We start from the raw sequence: 26,731 nt of genomic DNA, 5'->3' as shown, positions 1-26,731 counted from the left end.
TATATCCAATTTAATTGAAATTAAACAATCTACCATTTCAATTATTTAAATTGAAAGCATAGGCAAAAGGTAAATACATTAAATTTTCCCATTTAACACCTATGACTAATTAATTTAATTATAAACTAAAATTACATCCAATTTAATAAAATTTTAACAATTTACTTGTTTGTTATTTAAATTGAAAGTATGGGCAACATGTAGATACATTAAAATTTCTCATTTAACACACATGACTAATTAATTTAATTATAAACTAAAACTACATCTAATTTAATAAAATTTTAACAATTTACTTGTTAGTTATTTAAATTGAAAGTATGGGTAACATGTAGATACATTAAAATTTTTCAATTAACACTTTTGCCTAAATAATTTAATTATAAACCAAAACTATATCCACTTTAATAGAAAAAACTCTCATTCCAATTAAAGCACTAAGGTCCATGGTTGACTAATTTGGAGCAGCCACCTAAAACCCTCAACCCATCCCTCTTCCCTTCCCTCCAACATCATGACACCCTTTATCTGGAACACCCTGCAACTAAAATCCTATTTCATGGCACCTCAACGAGTTTACATGGCAAAAGTGACCAGTAGCGACAAAAGAAAGAGGCTCATAGTCAAGGAAAATGTTGAGGTTCAAAAGAAGGTCATGTTTGATAGAGGTATGTTCATTACCCTAGAGTTGGCACATAGATTTAATCTTGATTTCACCAACAAAAGTGTTATCCCAAGTAGGAACATAGATTTCTCACAATTAGGTTATTTCCGAGTTGATACCATTTTTTTCGAAAATGGGATGACTACCTATTGTGTCGGTGAAAAAGTTTTTTTTCCTACGGTTGTGAAATGTTTCTACTGCAATATGAAATGCAAAGAAGGACCCATTACTACAAACGTCAATAGTATAAAATTTAAGTTTGATGTTGGTGACCTTTGTAAAATTTTAGATATTTCGAATGAAGGCTTGTGTTTATATGAATCAAAGAAGTGGTCAAAGGTTGATGGTTTCAAACCTGCATAAGTTGTACAGAGGTTGTGTCATTATGACAAAGCTATTAAGACTGGTAGACCACTAACTCAGGCGTTAACTGTGTTGAGTAGGATCCTACAACACATGATTTCTTACATATTTATCCCTAAAAGCTAACATCAAGATGATGTTTCATTCTTTGAGGCATTTATGGTTGACAACATTCTGCTAAAGAGGAAGATTAATATAGGTTATATCATTTTTCAGCATATGAAAGTTTGTTCATTGAGTGAAGATTTTGTCTTCCCATATGGGATGTTTATCACAAAGATTGTTAAATTTTTCACTGTTAATTTGCATCAAGAGAGTGACGGTAAAAAGCTTAAGTCCTTTGATACATACAATCGGGCTTGAATGCATTGTATGCAATTTGTGCGTAAGAAAGATGGTTTGTGGGAAAGAGAGTCTTCCATGGATCCTACAAAGGTAGATGTATCTTCAATCGAGGCGTCTTTAAAGGAGGATGATGACAATCGCAATATAAAGGGATGAGGTACCCAAAACGAAATTGCCATTGAATTATGAAAAGGCAATATGATAGGAGCAAAGGTCGTTGTGGATGATCCCTCTCATACAGTTATGAAAGAGGTTAAGCTTTCAGATAACCTGAATGCCCAAATCAACTCCATTGGTACGTGTGATTAGAGAATATGGTGTTAGTGAATGATGGATGATTGACATCTCTGGAGCGGCGAATTGATAGGTTTGACAAGGATTTCAAAGCGAGTATGCAGATTCTATGAGACCGACATGAAGAAATGATGACATTTCTCAAAGCCCAATTCCCACCTCATGACACAACCCAACATTGACCTTTTTCTACAACTTGGAGTGAATATATAGTTACCAAATTTTGGTTTTTTCTAGACGATTTGGGAATGTAATGAATATTATGTGTTTATCACTTAGTCTTCTGACTTATTTGGTCACTGATAAGCCATTGACATATATGAATGGCATATTTACCTTTACATTGGGCATAATCCCCCACCTTTTTTTACGATACTTTGTTAGTTTTGGATGTATGCATTTCATCAAGTCTTATTTCCATTTTGTTTGAAAAAACTTGATTACTATGACATAGGTCTCAATCAAGTGCTTTTTTAATTTGATTGGTCTTTAACATGAATGAAGGTCATCCTTGTTCGCCCCTATTTGTTGTTACTTGGTTATATTGTAGGACTTGTGATTTTTGTTGTTATTTGATACATATATTATTTGTATTAACAAAAAAGGTTTTAAATAGTGAAATTGTTCAATTGGTGTGCAGAAGATTGGTGGACTCCAGTTTACTTGGGTGTGACATAAAATATATATGATGAAAACAAATCTTTTTTTTTCGTTTTTTCTGTCAATGTTATCCAACTTGGTATTGGCTCCTTCCAACCTTTAATGTTCCCATAGACCATTTATGCTACTCCTTTAAAGGGGTTGTAAAGGTCCAACAATACAATACTTTGATGACCATAAAAGTTCTGGATTTGCTTAAATCAAAATCTATTCCATGCTACATACCCAAAGCTAATTGTCAATTTCTGTATATTTTAATTGCCTTAAGTGTGAATAGAGCTTTATGAAGTCTACCAATTAACTGGCAGGATTCTTCTGCAATTATAATGTGATCATCTGATCATTTAGTGCTTTTAAGAGAGGAATGCTCCTACAACTCTAGTTCGAAACAATATTATGTTTAACTCTGATGGTAAGTTCAATGAGAATGCATCCATTTCATTTTGCTTTTGTAGGTACATCTATAGTTGCCCCCACACTACCAACTGTGAGCAGCTCCATTATGGCGGTGAACATGTGTGGAATTGATGTTTTGTCCTTGCAATGGCGCAATGGCAGTGCCATGAGATTGGGGAAAATCATCGATTTCCAAATATAGTGGCAGAGGCTTTTGATTTGTGGACTCATGATTCCCTCAAGTACATTTGTGGAAGGGAGTCGAAACATTACATTTGTGGACTCATGGTTCCCTCAAGGACAAGACCGTATTAGTCTATCCTTTTGATGAGTGAGTTGCTTTTGATCATGTTCCAAAAGAGAAGATGTCTTAATGGAAAAATCTATACCCGTGAATCCAGGCCCGGTCTGGAAAGCCCAGGCCAAACCGCCCATTCTGCTAACATTTGACATTTTCTTCTACTTAACCCTACAGGGCTGTCTTACTTTCAGGCCCATGCTACCAAAACCCATGTATACCATAATTACACCAACTTGTATGCTTATAAGTTAAAAAAATATAGGTGGGTTTGCTATAAAGTGGTTGGGAAATTGCTGACTTTAGGATCAATGTCCGAGAATATGTGGGGAAGTTGTCTAAAACGCCAAAGCCTAAAACAAGGTAAACACAAGGCCACCACGAAAGGGACGCCCCCCACAATTTGATTATGGGCCTTATAAAAAGCGAGCCTAGGATGTGATTTGTTGTGGGGTCGATTTCTCCCTACATATATTCCTCCACAAAAAGAAGTCACTCCAAACGCAAACGTACATGCAAATGGGCGCCAAATTTGGTAGAGTATCCATCTGATCCTCCTTGCTTTTCCTACTTTTTGACTAGTATCTCCCTCCACTCACAATTAATTACACGTTGCTCTTTTCTTCCTTCCATTGAAAACCATGCCCATTTGGCCCATTGGATGCCAAGTCTCTTCATTAAGCTACACATGGATATTCCATCCATATTCAATACCTCAATTATTTAAAATAAAGTAAAATAAAATAAAACTCTCAAGTTAGGATGTGTTCAACGCCTATTTTTCTAATATCTAAAACCTTATTTTTTTTTTTAAAAAAAAATGGTAATTTAATATGGTCTCAAACTTTGATTTGATTGAAGCTTTTAAAAAAATTAGTAATTTAACATAATATCACACCTTGATTTGACGAGACATTTTGAGTTGCCCTTTTCTTAGATTTAAATTTTTCATATTTATTTGGTGAATATAAATCCAAATGAGATATTTTGCTTATTTATGAAAAAGATATTGAGTCCAAATTTAGTCTAGGTAAGATATTTTCGTCATGTTAAAAGTTATTCTTAAATTAATAATTTATTTCTCATGTTATTTTTTAAAAATAAATATTAGATATTTTTAATGGACTTTTATATGGTATTTTAATTAATAATTAAAAATATAAAAGAATATTTAAAATTTTTATATCATGTATAAAAATTTTATGAAGAATAAATCAAGTAAAAAAATTTATTTTTCACATTTGAATTTCTAATTAGAATTTTATTTTTAAAATTATTTTTGAAAATATTTTCAAATAAGCTATTCATTTTCCTTCCTTTCAAAATTATCATTGATTTGTTTAAAAAATAAGCATTAGTTTATTTTTATGCGAAAATCACATTTACTAAATTATTTAGATCTTTTTTTTTCTTTGTATCTTATTCTTATGCTTGTTTTATTTAAGTCTCATTTTCCCCATCTCCATTGGATACTTCAAATTTAATTGGAATATGGGTACCTTATAATTTTCCTATTTTATAATTTATGAATAAATTTGTTTTGGAAGACAAGTGAGAAGAAACAAGAAGATATAAATATGGATCCACTAATTTGAGTAAATTCAGTGCAGCAGTGCCTCTCAGCGTCATAATAGTGACAATAAGTAGAGGATGAAGGCAAATAAATGATGGGGCCAAGGCCGAGGCCAATAGGCACATAAATGCTAGGCGTAGGGAACGTGGTCCTGCACTCCTTGACCTAGAGGTCCATGCGGTCCATTTGAGCTATGCACCCACACCTTAAACCAACAGCACACTATTATTAGTTGAGAAATGCTTCCAAAAATAAAAAATAAAAACATTGAAAACACTTTATTAAATTGGGTTTCTTAATGGAAATTCCAAATATCTGAGAAGGTGGCACAGTTGGAACAAATTCAAGAAGGGTACTGAGCCTTTGAGGTCTCAATTCAGTGGACCAAAGCCATAGCCATAAAGAATGCAAAAGGCGAAAGTGGAGTGCCTTCCATTCTATCTTTTTGTCATTCTGTGCTTTGTTTTTGGATCTCTTTTTGTTTGGGGGGACTTTTCCATGTGGGTGGTCTTAGCTCTCAAGTAACCCTCTGTCTGAATAAAAACAAACTACCAACTCCCACTACCTCCAACTTTTGACAAAATCTCCCTTCATTTGGTCAGATTTCATCTATCATGATGTTTCTTATATTCAATAACAAATCCAATACGACACCCATCTTCCAAGCTTGGGCCATTAGGGATAGGCATCATCGTCTATTATCTTCCTCCTTTCACATCTCCTCAATTATTCCAAGCCATTCGCCCTATTTTTCCTTTTCTCTATGGGTTGGTTTGTGTTGAGAATCTGAGTGTGGATGGAGGGAGAAGTTACAACTCAACCATTACAACAAACCAATTCCACATCCATCTAAACCAAAACCAAAACCAAAAAGATTTGCTATATGTAATAATAACAACAAAAAAAAGACCATTCCACTACCTGCAACATTCTTCTTTCTTTAGTCTATGTTCAGATTCACATACTTGACTTGGGAATCAGAGAATAGAGGGTAGGTCGCCCACTGTTTGATTTTGAAAATGCTTGTTTTAAACGATGAAATCTTGAAACTCGGTACTCACCTCCGTGAATGATGCCATCTACACTCGACCAACTGAACGGGTTGGTTGGACCGGAGTTCAAGTTTATTGACACCTTGTGGAAAAAAAAAAAAATGGAAGCTAAGCCAGCATAAATACGGTCTGATGTAAGTAAATGCTTTTATGATCTAATAATTTTGTTTCTTCTAAACATAAATTTAAGAAAAGGCCGTACATTCATTGCCCACCAGCGAAAAGCAATTGAATTTAAAACCTTATGATAAAATATTATGTCACATCCTGAGTTTAATATAGAGGACCACTTAAATAGGGGGGGAATGCATCAACCACATTAAACCTCCAAGCCACTTCATTTTAGGTCATGCATTATTATGAGTTTTGAATTCCACGTCCAATGAAGAATAAATGACTCACACTTCAATGAAAATATCCACCAATTCAAAAATTTATTTTTCCTTCTTTAATGCCACATTTCAAAATAAAGTCCGAAAAGAAAAAAAAGAAGCTTCCTCGTGTTTCTATTTTTCAAAACATGGAATTTCAGTCCAAGGATTTGTACATTTGTACGGCCGAGCTCCACCTACAACCCCCAAAAAATGAATAATTCCGTTGAAATTTATTTGAATTCAACTTCTTCGTCACTCCAACGTTTTAATGCGATCATTTTTTCAAAATAATTTTTTTTTTTAGATTTTGAGGTAGATTTCAAATATGTTTGGAAAAAAGAAAATGTGAAGTTTAAAGTAAAAAGGTACAAGTCAAATAATTTCATGGTTTTAGAAATTATTTTATTATATTATTAATTTGAAATTTAATTTTAGATAATGTTTCTATTCGTTTTAATATTTTAAAATTTTTTATTAATTCATAATCTAATTTTTAATATATTTGATAATAATTTTAAAAAATATTTCTAATTATTTTAATATTTTTTATTAATTTATAATCTAATTTTGAGTATGTTTTAATATTTTTAATATTTAAATTTTTTTATCTTTTAAATATTAAAAAAATAAAAAATATTTTCTATAACCATTATAAAATATATTTTTTATCATATTATTTAGTTTCGTATGACATTTAGAAATCGTGTTTTTTCATATGACATCAAATATAAATAAGAATATAAATTTTAAATTAATAATTATTTAAAAAAAAATAAAAAGGAGGAAAAATAAAAGAAAAAAAGAAAAGAAAAAATGGACTGGGAAGAAATAGTAGAGCCTTGCCCTCTATCTGGTCCCATTACGTAGGGGCGAAATCAAGTTAAAGAACGGGGGACCAAAATGGAGTGACAATGTCCATGGATGTAGTACTTTAAGTTGCATAAGGGACCCTCTTTTGACTTTCCAGATTAATCATTGAAACCCTCTTCCACAATTTCAACTCTCAAATATTTTGCTAAATAAATAAATCTACCTAGTATATAACCATAATTTATGAATCATAAATTTATAATATACAACTAAATGGGTAGTGGGTAATTAATTTTGTAATCATATTTTTTTTTATCCCATAATTAATTTTTTGAGTTTGTAAAAAAAATTATTAAATTTTTTTTTTAAAAAATATTCATCAAGTTAGTACATGATTTTGAAAAATAATTTAGACTAAGTTATATGATATTGGACTAAATTTTGAATTATAGAAAAATTGAAATAATTCGAAATGTCATAATAATAAAAAATATTTTGGTACGTCATTGATATAAGAATCGTTGAATTGCATGTCCGTGTCCACTTATTGGTCAAATATATTTAAGAATTTTAAAATTGGTGATTATTTGAATATCCCTTATTTATCTGAAATCATTAGAATAATTACAAAAGTGGTTTGGTCTGATAATGACATGTCTATATTGCCCCATGGTTTTCCAATTAAATTAAGAATGCGTAGCCTTAGTGCATAGACGGGCGGTAAAAAACAAATTTTAAAGTAAAAATTGTAAAAAAAAGCGCCGAAACCAAAAGCGGAAAGTCAAGGGATAATTTTGGTAAAGCTCTGAGAAATGAGTGGTAAAGACGTCATATATCCGAGACACTTGAAAGCAAGTTCAAAAAGAGCCGGACTTTCGAAAATCTCTACAAAGAACGAGAGAGCTTCACACTGAAGCTGCTCCTCCTTCACATCCTCCTCCTCCTCCTCTTGCTTTTCCATTGATTTCCTCCTTTTTTTTTTTTTTCTTTTTTTCCTTATACTGTCGCATCTCCTTCATCTCCCAAATCACTCGATTGCAGGCTCCACAACTCTGCAACACATGGCCACCCATCTCAGCCTTCACGCCTCCACGCCCACGCTACCTTTCTCCAGACACCATCAGTAGGCCAAGCACTATGGCGTAGGCGCTGTGTGCTGCTACCCAGACAATCTTAGTGAGTTGAGGTCCACTGGCAGCGCCGTTTGGAATCCAAGGCACTCTGCGGTTTCAGATCCCTAAAGTGTTCTTCAGCCGAAATGGTTGCGGAGCCTTGGATTGTGAAGATGGGCAACCAGGTGAGTAGCAATCTCAAGAACGCTCTTCTTCTAGAACCTTCCAAGAGGAAAACCCCAAAAAGCTCCGACAACCGAGAGGTTATTGGGATTCTCTCTTTTGAGGTTGCCAACACCATGTCTAAAACGGTTCACCTTTACAAATCTCTTACTGATCATGAGATCTCCAAGCTCAAGACTCAGATCTTGAGCTCCGAGGGCGTCAAGAAATTGGTGTCCGAGGACGAGTCCTGTCTTCTGGAGCTGGCACTGGCGGAGAGGCTCGAGGAGCTGAACCGCGTCGCTGCTGTGGTGTCTAGGATGGGGAAGAAGTGTTGCGAGCCGGCTTTGCAAGGGTTTGAGCATGTGTATGGGGATATTGTGAGTGGAATGATTGACGTGAGAGAATTAGGGTTTTTGGTCAAGGATATGGAGGGAATGGTGAGGAAGATGGAGAGGTATGTCAACGCCACGGCCAATCTTTATGGTGAGATGGAGGTTCTGAATGAGTTGGAGCAAGCCACCAAGAAGTTTCAGCAGAATCAGCACGAGGAGAGTCGTCGTGCTTATGAGCAAAAATTGATGTGGCAGAAGCAGGACGTTAGGCATCTCAAGGAGATTTCGCTCTGGAATCAGACTTATGATAAGGTTGTGGAGCTGCTGGCGAGGACGGTGTGTACCATTTACGCAAGGCTCTGCGTGGTCTTTGGGGATTCTGGTTTGAGGCGGGAAGGTGTTGGCCTTTTTGGAGGAGGTTCTGGGATTTTGAATGATGAATGCAGGCGAATTTTGGGACAGATCGATAATTTTCAGGTGGTTTCTGAACCTTCGAAACGGATTCTGGGCAAGAGTAATGGTTATCATTCGGGGGCAATTGAGCGAGCCGCAGTAGAGAAGAAGGGAACAGTGATTAGGCCTCAGATGGGCTTACAACGAAGTGAATTTGGGGCAGTTAGACCCGATGATTTTAGTTTTCCATGTGGAGCTAGCCCAGGGAGGCTTTTCATGGAATGCCTTAGTTTGAGCAGTTCAGCTTCAAAAATGGATGATGATGATGTTATTGATCATACTGACAGAGGCAGCCAAGTTTCTGATTGTTGCAGTAGTGTGAATGGTGTGAGGAGAGAGCAACCAAGCAATTCGGGTTGCTTCACTCGGACCCAAATTGGCATCCCATTCAGTGGAGATCAAAGCCAATCCAGATGTAGTTTGACGAATAGCTCCCGATTCAGCCCCAAAAGCAGGTTAGCAGTAAAGGCTCCTCCTTGTACCATTGGAGGCTCTGCTCTAGCATTGCATTATGCAAATGTTATCATTGTCATCCAGAAGCTGCTTCGGTACCCACATTTAGTTGGTGAAGAAGCTCGTGATGATTTATACCAAATGTTACCGACAAGCTTGAGAATGGCACTGAGGACTAATCTAAAGTCTTATGTAAAAAATCTTGCAATCTATGATGCTCCCCTTGCCCATGATTGGAAGGAGAGGCTGGATGGGATACTTAGATGGCTCGCCCCACTGGCGCACAATATGATCAGATGGCAGAGTGAGCGGAATTTTGAGCAACAGCAGATTGTCACACGGACGAATGTTCTTCTGCTGCAGACCTTGTATTTCGCTGACAGGGAAAAAACAGAGTCAGCTATATGTGAGCTTCTTGTGGGGTTGAATTATATATGTCGTTATGAGCATCAACAAAATGCACTATTGGACTGTGCAAGCAGTTTCGATTTTGAAGACTGCATGGAGTGGCAAATGCAATATTCAAATTCTTATCATCAGTGAAACACAGTTGGAATTGATTATCTGATGATGGTAGTCAGGCATTTTCCTCAACTCTTGATACTTGTATGATGATACAGATTATAGTTCAATGTGAATATCAGAGATTTGCATAATGAAGACGTCTATCAATGTTGACTAGAGTTGATTAATCTATCTATTGCAAGGTATGGTTAGTTTTGACTCCCTAATTACATGACTCTGATTATATATGAAAAACCAAAGAGCATCTTTCTTTGTAGGATGTGTGTCAGTGTATATATGTTTGTGTATAGCTAGAGATTTTTACTTGTGAAAATTTCTCTACATTCTCTTACAAGTCCAGTTCTTAGCCAGTTCATTGATTGTACATGGTTATGTTAAAGATCCTTCTGGTCAGTTGATTGATTTTTGGGTCAAGTTGGCCTTCAAAATTCAGTTTCAGTACAAAGCACAAATTTAGAAACTACAATTTCAAAATGTGGTTTCAGTATCTGTTACTTTCAGTTACTGATAAGTGTAGGTGTTAGAATGCTGTCAAGTCCACCTAATAGTAAGAACGTAAGAAAAAGGTAACTGCTGATCCTCAAACTGAAGTTTCTAATTCCTTGATGCAATGCTGGTAGTGGCTATTGTATGATTATCATTTTCTGCAAATAGAAGTTGTTGCCAGTCTATAGCTATGTACGCTAGGTGCTTTTTATGTCAGATTATTAGACATACACCAAATTGTGAAGAAAGAGGGAAGATTTATATACACTTAGGCTAAGTTTTGTTTCTGGAAAATTCTAAGGAAAGGAAAAAAAATCATGTGGAAAATTATTTTCTTTAGTTTGGGTGACATGGAAAATACGATGGAAAAAAATATAAAGGAAAATATTATAGAAAATATCATAATATTTTCCCTCCTATTTTCCTTAAAAAATAATGAGGAAAATAAGAGAAAAAGAGAAGGAAATTTTATCGAGGGCTCGTGAACGATCTTAAAACCCTCAACACCTGTCTCTGCATCATTGGCAGCGGTCCTGCAGCCCACACCGCTGCCATCTATGCCTCCCGAGCCTAGCTCTGTCCCATCCTCTTTGAAGGCTGGATGGCCAACGACATTGCTCCAGGCGGCCAGCTCACCACCACCTCCGATGTTGAGAACTTCCCCGGTTTCCCTGATGGTATTAACAGTAATGAAATCATAGATCGCTGCCGTGCCGAGTCCCTCCGCTTCGGCACTGAGATCTTCACTGAAACTATCACCAGGGTCGATTTTTCCTCCACTCCCTTCAAAGTCTTCACTGATTCCAAGACCATCTTGGCCGATGCCGTCATCGTCGCCACTGGCGCTGTTGCCAAGCGCTTGCCCTTCCCCGGCTCCGGTGGCAGTTTCAGTGAAAAAATTCTTTTTTTTTTTTCCCTTGAATTTTCCATGAATAACCAAACAAGAGAAAAAAAATTATATTTATTTCCTTAGCTTTTTCTTTCCTTTCATTTTTCCTCTCAATTTTCTCTCTCTCTCGCATTTTCCAGGAACCAATCATAGCCTTAAAGAAGTGCAAGTGAGTAGAATTTATATCTGTGGACTCTTGCATCCTGCTTGCATGAGGAACTTGTGGTGCTTCTGAAGTGTGGTATACCTAGCAGCCATAAAATATGCAATTTAGGGTGCCTAGTAACTCCAGTGTATTCCTTGTAAAAGGTGTTTTCTAAGAAACACAGCATCGGGTTTACTGGGACCTCCCAGGTTATTTATTTCTTGAGTGTCTGTGTTTGATCATCCCTGTCTCATGAACGTAACATAATGTATTGAGTCAATAAACTGGTAGGAATTATTTGAAATTTTCTTTCATAGAGGATACTGATTTACCAATTGACATGTGGATATGCCCTAGAATAATGTTTCGTTTGTAAATCTCCTTGGATGTGGATAGCTCATGAGCATTATCATCATAGGAAGGTTTTCACATATTGAACTGAAAACTACACATCAACTTCTCCTCAACATTGACAATTCACAGGCATCGTGCCCTTGCTCTTGTCTGTTGGCACATCCATCCCAGATGCAGTCGCTGGATGGAGGATCTCTTTAGCATGCTTATTATTTTTGTAGCTGGTTTCTAATTCGATTGTGGTTGCTTGTACATGTTTCAGCTAGAAGGGAAATTCTTTTGAACAAACCTTGATCTCTAACTTGTTTAAATTAAGAGGAAAATATTCTGATCCCCCAGCTCAATTGATTATGCTCATACTTATTATTAGTATTAGGATATCCAGGTGAACACACAGAACAAGTAATCCAGCATGAGAACTTATCTTTTTTCGATATTTCTTGTTGAATGGGTGTGAAGAAATGAACATTGCTACGCTTCATCTTCAGAACTCAAAGGGACTGTCCGACATATCTGCAGTTAGCTACAATTGACACACCAATGCCCTCTAACCCTGATCTACCATTTTAATTTAAAATAATTTCTGTATGCACATCATGAGGAGTGGAATCAGAATTGCAAACTTGAGACATTGAATGATGAAAACAGGAACGCATGGAAATTTTTTTTGTTGTTTCCCTTCTTTTGATCTACGAGCACATGGTCTGCAACAGACAATGATGGGAATGGGGTAGGCTCTTACGGAGGTTTAATGAAACCTTGTACCACATGACAATGAACCAAGTCAGAGCACATGCATTTGAGATTGTATAATACAGACAAGATAAGATGCCTTTCAAATTTATTGCTCATGCTAAGTGCTCTAAATTGAATCTTCAAATTACTGTTCCTAGCCCTTTTTTTTTTCTTTGCATGTTATTTGTTGTATATTGTAAGATTTGATTGCTTCATTGGGATCACTAAGTTAGAGGCTCAGGGCATACAGCGATACGACTAATAATGTTCACCGGTTTCCGATCAGTGAGTGCACATCTTTTATTTGTAGCTTTGGATAGGAATAAACCTGCTGAAATAGCACTTTGGAAACCCGGATATGAGAGTACAAGTAGATGCCATGTAAAATATTATGGCTATATTTGGGAAATGTTTTTAAAAATTATTTTGTTTTTAAGAAGAAAAAACACAAAAATATGTTTGATTTTAGGTTGCCCTCGAATTGGGTTTTTGAGAATTGTTCTCCCAACAAAGTATATTTTAAGAATGCATCTCAAAAAATAAGTTATTTTTAAGGAATATTTGAAAAATGTAGAAAATAAGTTAAAAATATTTCAAGTTTTTAAATAGATTTATGTTTAAAAACACTAAGGGAGAATTGCTTTGCAAATTGTTTTTTGAAAATTATTTTAGAAAACATTCTTTAACAGATCTTATGTTTTTTTTTTATTTTTGTTTTTAGGCAAATGGTGTGAAAACCTTCCAGTTTAATAACCTGGATCATTAGAGCACCCTCAAGAATCATAAACCCAAGCGCTAAAGCTTCTACGAATTCTACGAATTCCCACTAAAATCTCTGAACAAATTTTATTAATGGCTCTTTGGTTTGATGAAGCCCGGCCCCATATAGTCTTTCTGGGCTTTCTCCTAAAAGCTTGTATTTTCTTGCTTGAAGGAAAGGGTTCATAACAAATGGCTTCTAGAAGAATCCACGTTTTTTGGGTGTAAATTCTTTGTATTGACATTCCATATTATATATTTGTCAATTTACCGAATTTTGAAGCATGGTTTCATTGGCCAATAGGAAGGCAGACCACATGAGACCCTTCTGCAATTTTCAATGATGATGAAATGGGCATGGGCGCCTTTTTCAGCTTGAGGGCTGCTGAACAGCGCAATTCGACTTTCTAGCAAAAACTCTTTATCACCCATTTTTTTATTAGCACTCTAGAGGCTTCTGGGCTGAAACTTGTTGAGCAATTAATTGACCTAGACGGCTACACCTTCATCCAGCATAGAAGGGAGGTGCTGCGTGATATAATAAAGAGCCAACTCTGGTACATGTGGGCGATTAGGATTGATTAGAAAGCAGCAGAAGGGACACCGACGCAACCTCTGATTTGACCAATCACGAATGAAATGGAGCCACGCTATGAGAATCCAACACTCTTTCCCCAGGATTGAAGTTTTCTGGGGTTGGTTGAGTGAATCTCTCCACCATGCCAGTCGGCGGTAGCCAATAATCCTGCGAGTCCACCGCACATGGACATATCCATGGACCATGATAAAGGTATTTGAAGAATGGGTGCTCCTGAAAATTGGTAAATTTGTTTGTGAATGGGAAAGCATCAAGTGCAGGCACTGCAGGGGCCTAATTTATTTATTCAGTTCACGCCAGGAGCTTTGACTAAACTCCATGTTAGATGATGAGTTTAGATCTCCACAAGAAACTTGAGAAATTTTGGTGGTCAATTCACCTCAGTCAGGGTGGGCAGCCCATTGTTTCTCACATTTTATCAACAAATCTCACCATGCAAGGGCCTGGCTCTTGGCCATTTGCTTTTTGACCATGAGTATAAACCGAAAGTGGTATTAATCCATTTCTTGGAAACTTGCTCTACTTGACTTTGGGGCCACCATCGACTTCCTTGTCCATCTCAACAACCTGATATCATTGAAAAATTATTTGTCATTGATCTTGATTGCTGCAAAACTTTATGAAAAAGAAACAAGTATTGTGCAATAGATTGTTATACTAATAAAAGTTTTGTTATAAACATGTTAACTTTAAAATACAAAGATAAAATCATCTACATAAAAGCAAACAGTCTGAGAGAAATTTATTTTATTATATTATAAAAAAAAATTAAAGACAAAAATCCAATATAATTATTAAGTTTTTGAAATATATTATATTTCTTTACTTTTTGTATTTATATTTCATTACTAGCGTCTTTATTTCGTGGACTCTTTCTAATTCTTTCTTATATCTCTATACGTCACACAGATTTCACGAGCTCATCTTATCTTATAACATTTTTCCTTTTTGACTTAGAATATTAATGTAATTATTTATAATAATTTGTCTTATTTTATATATATAAAAAATCTAATGTTATAATGATATATCAATATGATTAAATATTCTATATAATATTATTTATAAAAAAAAAATCTATATCAATTAGGAATTTGAGACACTTTTCAATATTGGATCAATTTCGCTTCTCATTTATAATAAAATACTTCATGTTTATAGGATACATTGGTATATGTCAACGATTTTGCTTTAAAAATACATTGATCCAAAACTACCTAATGGAATTTTTCAGTTTCAAGAACAAGCTGAAGACTTTCGGATTTGAATCGAAGTAATGATGTTTAAATTTTGATTTTAAGTCAAATAAAAGCAAGGTATACTAAGAATGCTTGAAAAACATGGAAAAGTGGAAATCTAGCTAGGATGTTCCAACATCCAATTGGGATGTTCAAGTGCCTTCAAGAAATGCTCCATTTTTTTTCCTTTTTGTATAAAAAAAGAAAAATTCTATTTTCCAATTAAAATTGTTTTTATGTTTAATAATAAAAATAGTTTTCAAAAATTTTATAAAAATAAGAGTGTTTGATAAATTATTATTTAAAAAAAAATTATTTCGATAAGTTGTTTATAATATATATATATTATTTTGATCTTATAAAAGCAATGTAAATTTAATTTATATAATATTAATCCAATTCTTATTAAAAATAAATTAGTTTTTAATTACAAATAAATTTAAAAAAATGAATAGTTTTTAGTAAAACATGAATACTAATATTATAATAAAATCATAATTTATAATATTTTAATACATGTTAAAAAATATAGGTTGACATTTTTGTAAAAATATAGTTGATTTCTTTTTTGTTAATAATAATAATTTAAAAAATAATAATTTTTAGTAATATTTTATTTAAAATGAACAACAAATAAAATTTAACCTTTTTAATATGTAAATGAGTCAAAAAATTTATTATATGTACATATTAATTTAATACTCAATTAGGAACACTGGAATGTTTTGATTTAATATGTAATTAATTAGCTCAATTTTTTGAATTTTAAATTATTCTTAAAAGTTAGAAGAATTTAAATTATTAGTTATGTCTTAGTTAATTTAGAATCAATTTAACTAGTGAGAAAATTCAAACAATATAGTTGTGTATAAAAGAGAAAAATAAAGTTGTGGTTCATAATATATGAGTTTTCATTTATTATTATTTTTTATAACTAGATTTATTTTTTGAGTTCCAACTTATTTTAAAAAAATTTAAACCTATTAATAGATTCAATACAAAGAGTTGCTTGATTTAAAGTTCATTTATTTAATAAGAAAATTTATAAAAATATAATTATGTATAGAAAAAAATAAGTCATTATGAACCATTTTTGATCCATAGATTTCTAGTATTAATAAGTTCATTACTTGAGTTTCAAATTATATTTAAAAATTACTAAACTCTCTAATGAATCTAATGTATTAAATCTTATTTAATTTAGATTTTATTTGCTTAGAAAAAAAGAAAATATATGATTCCATGTAAAAAGGAAACAATAGAATTGTTCTAAACTAATTTTTGTTCATAAATTTATGATATTAATTGAATCACTACTTGAGTTTTAAGTTACTTTTAAAAACTATTAAACTCATTAATAAATCCAATGCATTAATGCATTAAATCTTGTTTTATTTTAGGTTTATATATATATATATATATATATATGATTTTATATATAAGAGAAACAATATAATCATTTTAAATCAATTTTCGTTCATAAATTTGTAGTATTAATTGAATCATTATTTGACTTTCAAGTTATTTTTATAAAATTATCAGACTTGTTAGTGAATCCAACATATTTAGTCTTACTTGATTTAAAGTTTATTTGTTTAGCAAAAAAAAAAAAAAAAATTTACAAAAATATAATTATATGCATAAGAGAAACGAACCAATACATTCAAAATGAATTTGGGTCTATGATTTTCCAATGTTATCAAGTTCTATAACTTTCTAGTATTAATAGAATCAATTTTTGAATTTTAAAATTAATATATTTTATGTATAAAGTATAGTTTGATTTGGAATTTTATTGATTAATGAATTTTTTTATTAAGTTGAAAAGGGAATTCATAAAAACACATGTAATTTAAAGGAATATTATATTTAAAGTATCAGTATTAGATCATAAAAAAAAAGAATGATGTCATCTTTAATTTTATTTACTTTTTATGATTTTTTTAATTCCTTTATATTTTTCTTTTGTTTTTAAAAACGGGTGAAAATAATTTTTATTCATTCTCTAAAAATTATTCTCTATTTCACCTAGTTTTCTAAATTGGTGAAAACAATTTCTACTCATTTTTTAAAAACCGTTCTCTATTCTACTTTGTTTTTAAAATTAGAAATAGAGAACGATGGTTAAACATTCTTATAAATTTTTTAAAATAGTTTTTTTTTTAATTGCAAGACCAAATAGGCTCTAAAATTTTATCATTTATGAAAGAATTCAATAGCAAAATCACTAAAGATTGAAGATGACACAATGGACTATTAAATTTGTGGTTATCAATAAAAATTAAAAATATAACATAGCGTCTTATGTTAATTCTATGGTTATAAGAAATTGGAAAAATTGAATTGTCTTAAGTTTATGAAAGAATTCAAATTTCATATCTTTTGAATCACCGGTTGAGTATTTCATTGTATCATACAATATAATTTTACCATACATTTTTCTTTTCGTTCATTGCCAAAAAAAGGGATGTTATATAATGTCTTATTTTTAAAGGATGTATTTCTCATGTTATTTGAAATCCTATCACCAATAATTCAATTCTAAGGACATCTACCCAATCGAGTAGATATTGTTTGTTCTAGGCTTAGAGGATTTTTACCGCTTTAAAATATGTTTATAAGATTAAGAGGAATTTATAATTATATAGTACAATAAACTTTCTCTTATATCCGATGTAGATATCACAATCACCCTCCATGCATAAACCATGTTTTCATTGTATTCTAAAGGATTCTGAAATCAAACAAATAAACACATCTCACACTAAGATTAGAAAAATTGGTTTTAATACTATTTGTAATGATCTGCACCCGAATATCATCTCCCTTACATATTGTACATATACAGGGAGTTGCTCTCTTCAATAGCTTTAATGGCATCAAGAAAGCTGGTCTCAGGGCCTCCTCCTATCCCACAAAATTGGTAAGCATTGTGATGTAAAATTATGGACAGTTTGCAAGATAAAAGTCTCATCCACCCAAAGAGGGTTCCTGTACTAGATTAGTTTAGCTTCATTTTCATACATATATTGGGAATGTGCTAAACTGCGGGAATCTTTGTGACTTTCTTAATCATACACCGCCTTCTTTATCGATTGGTCTGGGTTGAATAAAATGCAATTGCTGAAAATACTTCAACGGTGAAGACTCTTGGCACCAAAACTATATTGTAGGCTATGACATTTGCACAACTCCTAAACCAACTGAGAATATTCAACGTACTGATTCCAAGGATTTCTATCTTCAATCATTGATTTTAGGTTTTGTTAGGTTTTGTTGGATTAAGGGTATGGAAACAAAAAAAATTAGTCCAAAATACACAAAAAAGAAAAAAATGAATTAGAAAGAAAAATTTATCGGCTGAACCGTGACAAAATTGTTTTTGAAATAGATCTACCCTGCTCGAAGACAAATCCGTGTACAACTCGATTCTAAAAAAATTCCTCCAAAAAGATGTATAAAAGATTCTTTGGAAAACTCTCTAAAAAATTGGTATTCGTATTTAGAGAGTAAAGGTGACCTAATTTTATAGGATACTAATACAATCCTAACAGGAGTCTACATGTAAGTGGAATAGGACTGAAAGTGGAACAAAATTCTATTTATAAGTGAAACGAGACTCCACTAACACAATTCTAATAAGACTCTTCCCAAAAATATAAGACTTAGGTGGTGTTTTTTTTTTTACTTAATTTTAAATAGAACCTTAATGCTTAATAGTGCTAAATATTAGGTTGTTTGTTTTTGTAGTATTTTATTTCTATTAAGCATTAAAAAGTAAAAAAATCAATATGTCATTTTTTCTATTTAAAAAAAACTATATATTTTGACTTTTTCTATTTAGTAAAAAGTTTATAATAAATCATGAAAAAATAAAAAACAAACAACCTAAATTTTAAAACTAAATTGTTTTCGGTAGAAAGCCAAAAAAACAAACACCACCTAAGTCAAACGGAATAAAAATTTAAAAAAAATATTATTTTGAATTTTGTAAAAATTAGTCGAATTCGCTAAAACACTTTTCCATATATGGTTAAGGAAGAAAGGTGAAGCCTGCCTAGCCAAATCTCCAGGTAAGTAACCTTTGCTGATCTAAGGTGAAGCCTCCATCCTTTCCTTTTGGCGGAAACCTGACCCAGGAGGACTCATAGTTGAAGGCAGATCAGTTTTGTAGTGCCAAACCGGTTGGCCAGTGCGTGCCGGTGGCAGATCATATGGTTATGGAAAGGGCTACAATGATTTGTCTGTAATACCACTTTTTTCAGGTTGCTGTAAAGGTATGTTAGGCTATGATGAAACGTCACATTTAATTGTACAGGTGTAGACAATGGACATGCTTAAGTTTGACTATGTTTTGGATGCAGAAAATTTCTGTTTCCAGGTCCCCAAACATGGCTGCTCCAATTTGGCAGAATCATTAAGTTATAACGCGGACGCGTAAGTCTCTGTTTTTCTCTGGGTAGGAAGACATTTTTGAATATTTCCCAATCCTTTAGGCTTCCCTTGCTCTTTTTCAGAACCAAATGGAAGGTTTATAGAGTTCAGACTTCAAAATCAACCAATTAGAAGGTTAAACAACAAAAATTTAGTGGCAAAGCCCAAGGTAATAACCAAAGGTCCAAAATAGGTTCCTGCCAGGCTTAATTACACACGAGTGTTTTTCTTTTGTCGTGGTGTTTGAAGAGATGTAGTTTGGTGGCATCAATTGGTTGAGCAATTAATTTTGTGTGCAAGATAATTCGCCCATGCGGCCAGTACTACTCCCCATCGTTGAAGTCCCGTCATTTTACCCTTATCATCATTGTCATTGCATTAAATGGAAAAGGACATGGCCTTTGAAAAAACATGAAAACTTTTAATGGTAGATATTTCCATATGCTGAGATGTGCGTTTGATGGATAGATGCACCTAACGCAGCACCACTAGTTCTGGGCACGGTCAAGCTGGCTTGCAACCAGTTGACCAAAATCACTGTTGTGTTGGTTAGTTGCTAAATTTGGATCTAACTGATCAGACCCCCGAAATGTATACATTAGGATTAAATCCATATGGATAAGATCAGGATGTGGACAACTTTGAATACAAGTTGGGAAGTTTGACACAAAACTGGGTCCATTATTGGTGTCATGTGATGGGAAGTTTTGACATAAAACATATGGGCAAGTGGGTTGATTTTGGCACCAATGCGTGATTTGTCAACAGAAATGGCAGCAGGGTTTCCTTTTCATTGAAGTTATTTGTCCTCAAGTTGGAGAAGCATAAGGCTAACAAGGACTTTATCTGATATTCAAATACGGTGGCTAAGCCCATTTTTTGACAGTTTCTATTGCAGTAAAAATTTTATACAATTGGAACATCACATTCTATTGGCAGCCATCCGGTAAGGAGGTGGTGATTAGCATCAAAGAGTCAAGATCCGACTCGGAACGCAGTTAATTAAACAATGATTAGACTGGAAACACGATTCATTAACGAAAGACAAATGGGCATAGAGAAAATTGCATGACTATTTCCAGAAGCTTGAATTTTCCTGAAGGAAACTTAAAATAGAGGACACAATTCCCCATTCCATATGAATCAACAAAGTCAAGGGGTTGTTGGGTGTAAACTTCTTCCAAAAGTCGTATATCCAATTTCGACTAGCCAATATGAAATGACGGTATGGGACTGTCCCTTAAAACCCAAACACAACCGCCATCAAAATGAAGATGCAAACATTTAGGAGGTTAGACTTTAGGATTGACGGTTTGGGTTCTCCCACCATTTGTTAGATATATGTCAATACCATGGTCTATTTATGGGTGATGGCTTTAGACTGAGTCCTCGCACCAAATGTGGGGCGGACAAGGGTAGTGTCCTGGTAACCATCAAAGACCTTATATAGAGCAGCCATGGAACTGATTTTGAGAAAGGTTTCGTCAATGTATTGGCTGCCATCAAAAAAAAAAAAAAAAACTGTGGCAAGTCAACCAACCAATGTATACCTTGAATTGTTATTACAACTCACGAGGACAAGTTTCTCATCCTTAAGTGCCCACACAGTGTCTCATTAATGCCGATTCTCTCTTATGTCTTCTCCTGGCTTTCACGTGTTACGAACCCTACAAGATCTCCACCAAATCTTTTGGACATGTCTTATTTGACACTGAATTTTCGCGGTCTAGGATCTCCAATACTATCCAAGATTACGCTAATGCCCTTGACTTGTCCTTGTCTATTCAACTTTAAGCTGCATGCCTGACCTCCGAGTGTAGAGCTTTATCAGGTCCTGGAATTTTTTTCACTCCATCTCCAGCCATTTTTTGGCCAAGGGGGATATACTAAATGATAAATTATAAAATAATTTTTAAATAATACTAAATATGAAAGAGGTTTCATATATTTTTTAATAATAAATATTAGGATATATTATAATTTTTATTTTAAATGAATATTAAATATTGAAATACAATATGTTTTCGTTGTAAGAAAGTCTTAACAAAAGAAAAAAAATATATATTAAGAAAAATAATTTTTTTATATTTAATTTAGTAAAAATATCAAATATAATTATAATTAATTATAAATTTATATATTTTAAAATTATTTATATGTCTTGAAAATAAGTAAAATAAGTTTAAAGTAATATATAAAAATAATTTATTGATTTAAATTTTTTTTTTCATTCTTTATAATATTTCTTGGCATTTTCCATCAAATTGACTAAAAACCAAATATAATCTAAACAAATAAATCATATTCTACAAAAATAATTTCTTAAGATAAGTATATCATCTTCCAAAAGGAAATGATATTTTAAAATATACATATTTTACTATATCTATTTTTACTCCACCTTATCTACTAAACTTTAGTCTTTACTTACAAAATAAATTTTACCTCATTTTGTTACATTTTTCTTTTTATGTTTTCTTTTAATTCTTTAAAATAACCATCTTGTAATTTTCTTTTCTCCAAGTCTTTATATAGTGGGAGAAGCTGATTAAGCTTTTTGATGACCTTTTCAGCAAGATTCAATACATCCGTACTCTATTAAATATGTGCTCATGTTTGGAAGGTCATGGATAGTCTATACAAGTTGCAACCCCACGTTTGGAATAGTTGTTTATTTTTTATTATTATTATCATTATAAAAATTCTATTAAATATGTAATAGTTTCTTTCAATAAAAAAATGATATTTTCTTGAATTTTATATATATTAAACTCTTTTCTAAGTGAATTTTTTTTAGTAAGATCAATAAAAAAATTCTTATTGATTTCAAAAAAGAGTTTTCTTTTTTTTTTTTAAATTCCATCCAAACAAAGCCTTAAAAGATCAAGTGAAAGTTTAAGCTGTAATTTTCAAATAGCAAGTATTCTAAAAATTAAATTAAACATGAAAGTGTCATTTATTTTACTTTTGGTGTTAATCTGAAGTTGAAGTTGAAATTGAAGTTAAAATTAGGATATTTAAAGGATAATTTTTGTATTGTAAAAATTCATTAAACATGGAAATACTCTCTCTACAGTGCTATAGAATTCTTTCCAAAAAATTATTTAAATAGGCTTGAGCTCTTATTCATCTTAAAATAGATTTTTTTAGCTTCTCAAAGACCAACTAAACTAAACTAGAGCTTTTAGGGAGAAAAAAATTCCTTACTTCTAATTGGGATATCTTTTAACCTTAAAAAGATAGAAGGTACATAAAATTTTGGATATGTAGGTTTTTAATGTACTAATAAGGGGTGAATAGATAATCTAATCAATTTTAGATAATTTTATAGTCTTAAATTCAAATTTTCAATATCTTAATTTAGTTAATTCATCCAATTCAATGGTTTTTGTTTGAGGGTGACCTTAAAAGGGATTAAAAACACTTTATAATACTTGGAAGCATTTTTTCTACCAAAATCAAATCAATTGTTTTACATATTTATAAATATAGAAAATTATTTGAAGTGATTCTTAAATAATCACTTGGTGGATGATTTTCAAAAAATCACCTTTTAATCATACAATATATTATCAAAAACACTATCAAAACCTTTTTTTTAGTTTATATACATAGAGTTACTATCATTTACACCCCTTTTGAGAATACTTAGTTACTATTAGTTTGAAATTTCGTCAAATACATATCCTACTCTTATTTGTTATTTTTACTCATTTTCCTTTTGATTTAAAAAAAATGTGATTTTTGATAAAAATTTCAAACTTGTTGATATCTAAGTGTATAGCCAAAATCTGATAGGAAGTGCATGAAATTTACCTCTATGAAATTTAATATATATATAAATGTTAAATGCGATGATTTTTTATGAAAATTTTAAATTTACAATAGCTAAATGTATAACTAAAATCTCAAAGGAAGTGGATGAACTTTATCTCTCCCTCTCTCCCTATATATATAAATGCCACGTTATTCTCTTTAAGAGTGTTTTCAATCAAAATAATACTAACAAAACAATGTTATGATTAAAAGAGCTTTAACTAGAATTACTCCGACATAAACTCTTAGAAGATAAAGGGATATAAACACACTCAATGAGTTAGAAATACATGAAAAACCATTTGTAAATTAAACATAAAATCTAATAAAGTTTACAATTGAAAACGAATAAGAAAATAATTCTTCCAAAATCCCTCAATTTATAAGACCTATTTTTAAAATTCAATTATTAACCTTGTCTGATTAAACCAAATCCAATGTAAATACATTGATTTAAGAGTCATTGTATCCCTTCATTCTAAACATTCTTCCCACATCCCCTACCATGTCCATAAAAGGATAAAAAAAAATCATGGTAGGATGAATTAAAGCATGTGCCTACATTAAAGAATTTCATCCAAACATTTTTAAATATTGCATTTGATCTTTAAAGTGTACTTCTCCAATGTAGAGGGCCTCCTAAACAAAGGCTTCTCAATTATAGGTCTGCTTTGTATGAGTCTTGTAGTTGATAAAAATAATTGATCATCTGTAGACCCTAATGATCCAACAAACATTGTCAACCCAATCTAATACAATAAAACTTGTAATTTGAGACAAAGCCAAGAATGAATTGTTCCCCCACTACTCCCACTCCCCCACCCCCATCTAACCCAACCTGCTATATAAAGTTTACATATATATGACACCGCCACCGCCAATGCCAACTCATGACCGCATTGTCAATGCAAACCACCGCAATTTTCTGCCACCAATTTGAAAGCCGCCATGCCTGTACTCGTTATAATTGATGAAGTGCCCTTGGGACTAGTATATGTATGGTATAATTGCAGTGCTGGATCCGCACCAACGTATATACGTGAACTAGAGCTGTGAAAACTCTCAAAATTGTGGGTAGTGAAGAACACAGAGTATAGAATCCCCGTTACAGGTAGGAAAGTAGCGTATAGAGGGAAATAAGGAGTGGAGAGAAAAAGAATAGAGATAGAAAGACTGTGAGAGAGGAAGTAGTAAGAAGAATAGTAGGCGCTACAACGTAAATCTCTCTCCGCCATCCTTTGATAATATGTTGGGACCCGGGAAAGGGACGCGCATCCCACCTGCCCACGCGCACGCTACCCCACGAAACCCTAATTTCCAAGCCCCTCTCTAAAAAGGAGAGAGAAGAGACATAATCGAAAAAACAGAGGAAAGAGAAAATCCTCAGCTCCCCAAACCACAGCACAAGCGTATCACACCACAGCACACAAGAAAAGAAGGAAAGAAAGAAATAAAGCAAGAAAGAAACATGTTATATATTCCATTAAATGTTGTTGTGACGACTGCGGACCTGAGAGTAATGCTGTTGATTTTATTTGAGTCTCTCAGCTAGTGCTTTTGTGTCTATTCTCTTCTCTCTTCTTGATTCTGTCAGAGGGTTTTTGAGTTTTTCTTTTGCTTCTTTCCGGTGAGATCATTGATGGAAGTCAAGGCTCTTCTCTTTCCTTCTCTCTCTTCTTCGTCACTTGATTCCACCAGGAATTGCATCTAATTCTCTCTTCTTATACCACTTCTATCTCATCTCTCTCATTTTCATCTTTCATCCGAATCAATAGATGAAAGAGTGAGAACAACTGCTTATACAAGGAGGAGCACTTGGTTTCTGGTTAAGCTGCTTTAATTTCTGCTGTCAGCCTCAGGAAGAAGGAGACGAGAGAAGTCATCTTCAACTGTTACAGGAAAAGCCGATCAAGTGTTGGGTCCTCTTCTTTCCCAGCCGTGTTCACTGAATTTGGAAGACTGGCTAATCGGTGGTGGGCCGGCCAGGTAGGGCTGCCGGGAATGGACCCGGCAGCTGTTTCACCGATGCTAAATAAACGCGATCGCGAGATATCAATCAACGATAACCCCGGCACAGGAGACGATGAAGAAGAGAAAGACAACGAAGGCGAGCCCACGGAGGGTGCAGTAGAAGTCGGCACTCGTAGACCAAGAGGTCGCCCGCCTGGATCCAAAAACAAGCCCAAACCCCCTATTTTCGTCACGCGCGACAGCCCGAACGCCCTTCGGAGCCACGTGATGGAGGTGGCCGGCGGCCACGACGTTGCCGAAAGCGTCGCCCAGTTCGCCCGTAGACGTCAACGAGGGGTCTGCGTCCTCAGCGGCAGCGGCTCCGTAGCCAACGTGACTCTGAGACAGCCCGCCGCGCCTGGCGCCGTGGTGGCACTCCATGGAAGATTCGAGATTCTGTCCCTAACAGGAGCATTCCTCCCCGGACCTGCCCCTCCTGGCTCCACTGGACTCACCGTGTACCTCGCCGGAGGTCAGGGCCAGGTTGTGGGAGGAAGTGTGGTTGGATCACTGGTAGCGGCAGGCCCGGTGATAGTGATAGCCGCCACTTTTGCGAACGCAACATACGAGAGACTGCCTCTGGAAGAAGAAGAAGAAGGTGGGCAGGCGCCGCCGCCGAGTGGTTCGCCGCCTGCAATTGGAAGCAGTGGTGGACAGCATCACTCTGGCCTGCCGGAGCTGCCCATATACAATCTGCCACCGAATCTACTCCCTAACGGCGGCCAATTGAGTCATGACCCCTACTCATGGGCTCATGCTCGGCCCCCTTACTGAGCACAAGAGCGCTGAAAGGCCATGAGAGGTTTTGCAAACCTTCCATCGATGGAAATTGGATGCGAACAAAAAAGAAACCGTGCTTCTCTATGTATATTAAACCCCTTTGTTTTTGCTTCCTTTCTGTTTGTAATAAAAAGATGGTTAGCTGCTTTTCGCTTGTTTTCTAACCTCTACTTTAATTTGATTTTTTTCCCTTTTCCTCCAATTTTGTTTTGTTTTTCTAACATTGATATTGCTCGAGAGGTTGTGGTTCAAATGATAGGATGGATGGATTAGACTTCAGAGATATGGGGAAATTTGGTGGTGGGTATGGCTTCATCTTTGAGTTTTCCTCTTAAAAAATTCTGGGTTTTTTGCTGGCCACCAATTTTCATGGCTGTTTTGGGCATACGACTTTACCGCCACCAATTTTCATGGCTGTTTTGGGCATACGACTTTACCGCAACTAGAAATGAGTGTTTCCTCTTTAAAAAATTCTGGGTTTTTTGCTGGCCACCAATTTTCATGGCTGTTTTGGGCTTTTGATTTTACAGCAACTAGAAATGAGTGGACTAGATTCGAAGACATGGATTTTCCAATTTGACAATGGTTAGGGGCATGATCCTGGTTCCAAGTTAGGGT

The 26,731-nt window shown here is 33.9% G+C and overlaps 2 protein-coding genes across 2 annotated transcripts; both read left to right on the top strand.

Moving 5' to 3' along the window:
- Positions 1-7,681: 7,681 nt before the first annotated feature.
- Positions 7,682-10,129, top strand: LOC100242465 (protein PSK SIMULATOR 3). Its single transcript, XM_010651750.3, has one exon. The coding sequence runs from the start codon at positions 8,088-8,090 to the stop codon at positions 9,885-9,887; it is 1,800 nt and encodes a 599-aa protein (XP_010650052.1). The 5' UTR covers positions 7,682-8,087; the 3' UTR covers positions 9,888-10,129.
- A 13,697-nt stretch (positions 10,130-23,826) lies between these two features.
- LOC100249531 (AT-hook motif nuclear-localized protein 20) lies at positions 23,827-26,289 on the top strand. Its single transcript, XM_002284483.4, has one exon. The coding sequence runs from the start codon at positions 25,325-25,327 to the stop codon at positions 26,105-26,107; it is 783 nt and encodes a 260-aa protein (XP_002284519.1). The 5' UTR covers positions 23,827-25,324; the 3' UTR covers positions 26,108-26,289.
- Positions 26,290-26,731: the final 442 nt, after the last annotated feature.

The sequence above is a fragment of the Vitis vinifera genome, chromosome 5 (genome assembly GCF_030704535.1).
Source record: "Vitis vinifera cultivar Pinot Noir 40024 chromosome 5, ASM3070453v1".
Classification (NCBI taxonomy): Eukaryota; Viridiplantae; Streptophyta; class Magnoliopsida; order Vitales; family Vitaceae; genus Vitis; species Vitis vinifera.
The sequence above is the reverse complement of the archived record's forward strand: the minus strand, read 5'-3'. Positions and strand labels throughout refer to the sequence as shown.

Excerpts from the sequence above, each read along its gene's own strand:
- LOC100249531 (XM_002284483.4), top strand. The coding sequence starts at position 25,325 with ATGGACCCGGCAGCTGTTTCACCGATGCTAAATAAACGCGATCGCGAG.
- LOC100242465 (XM_010651750.3), top strand. The coding sequence starts at position 8,088 with ATGGTTGCGGAGCCTTGGATTGTGAAGATGGGCAACCAGGTGAGTAGC.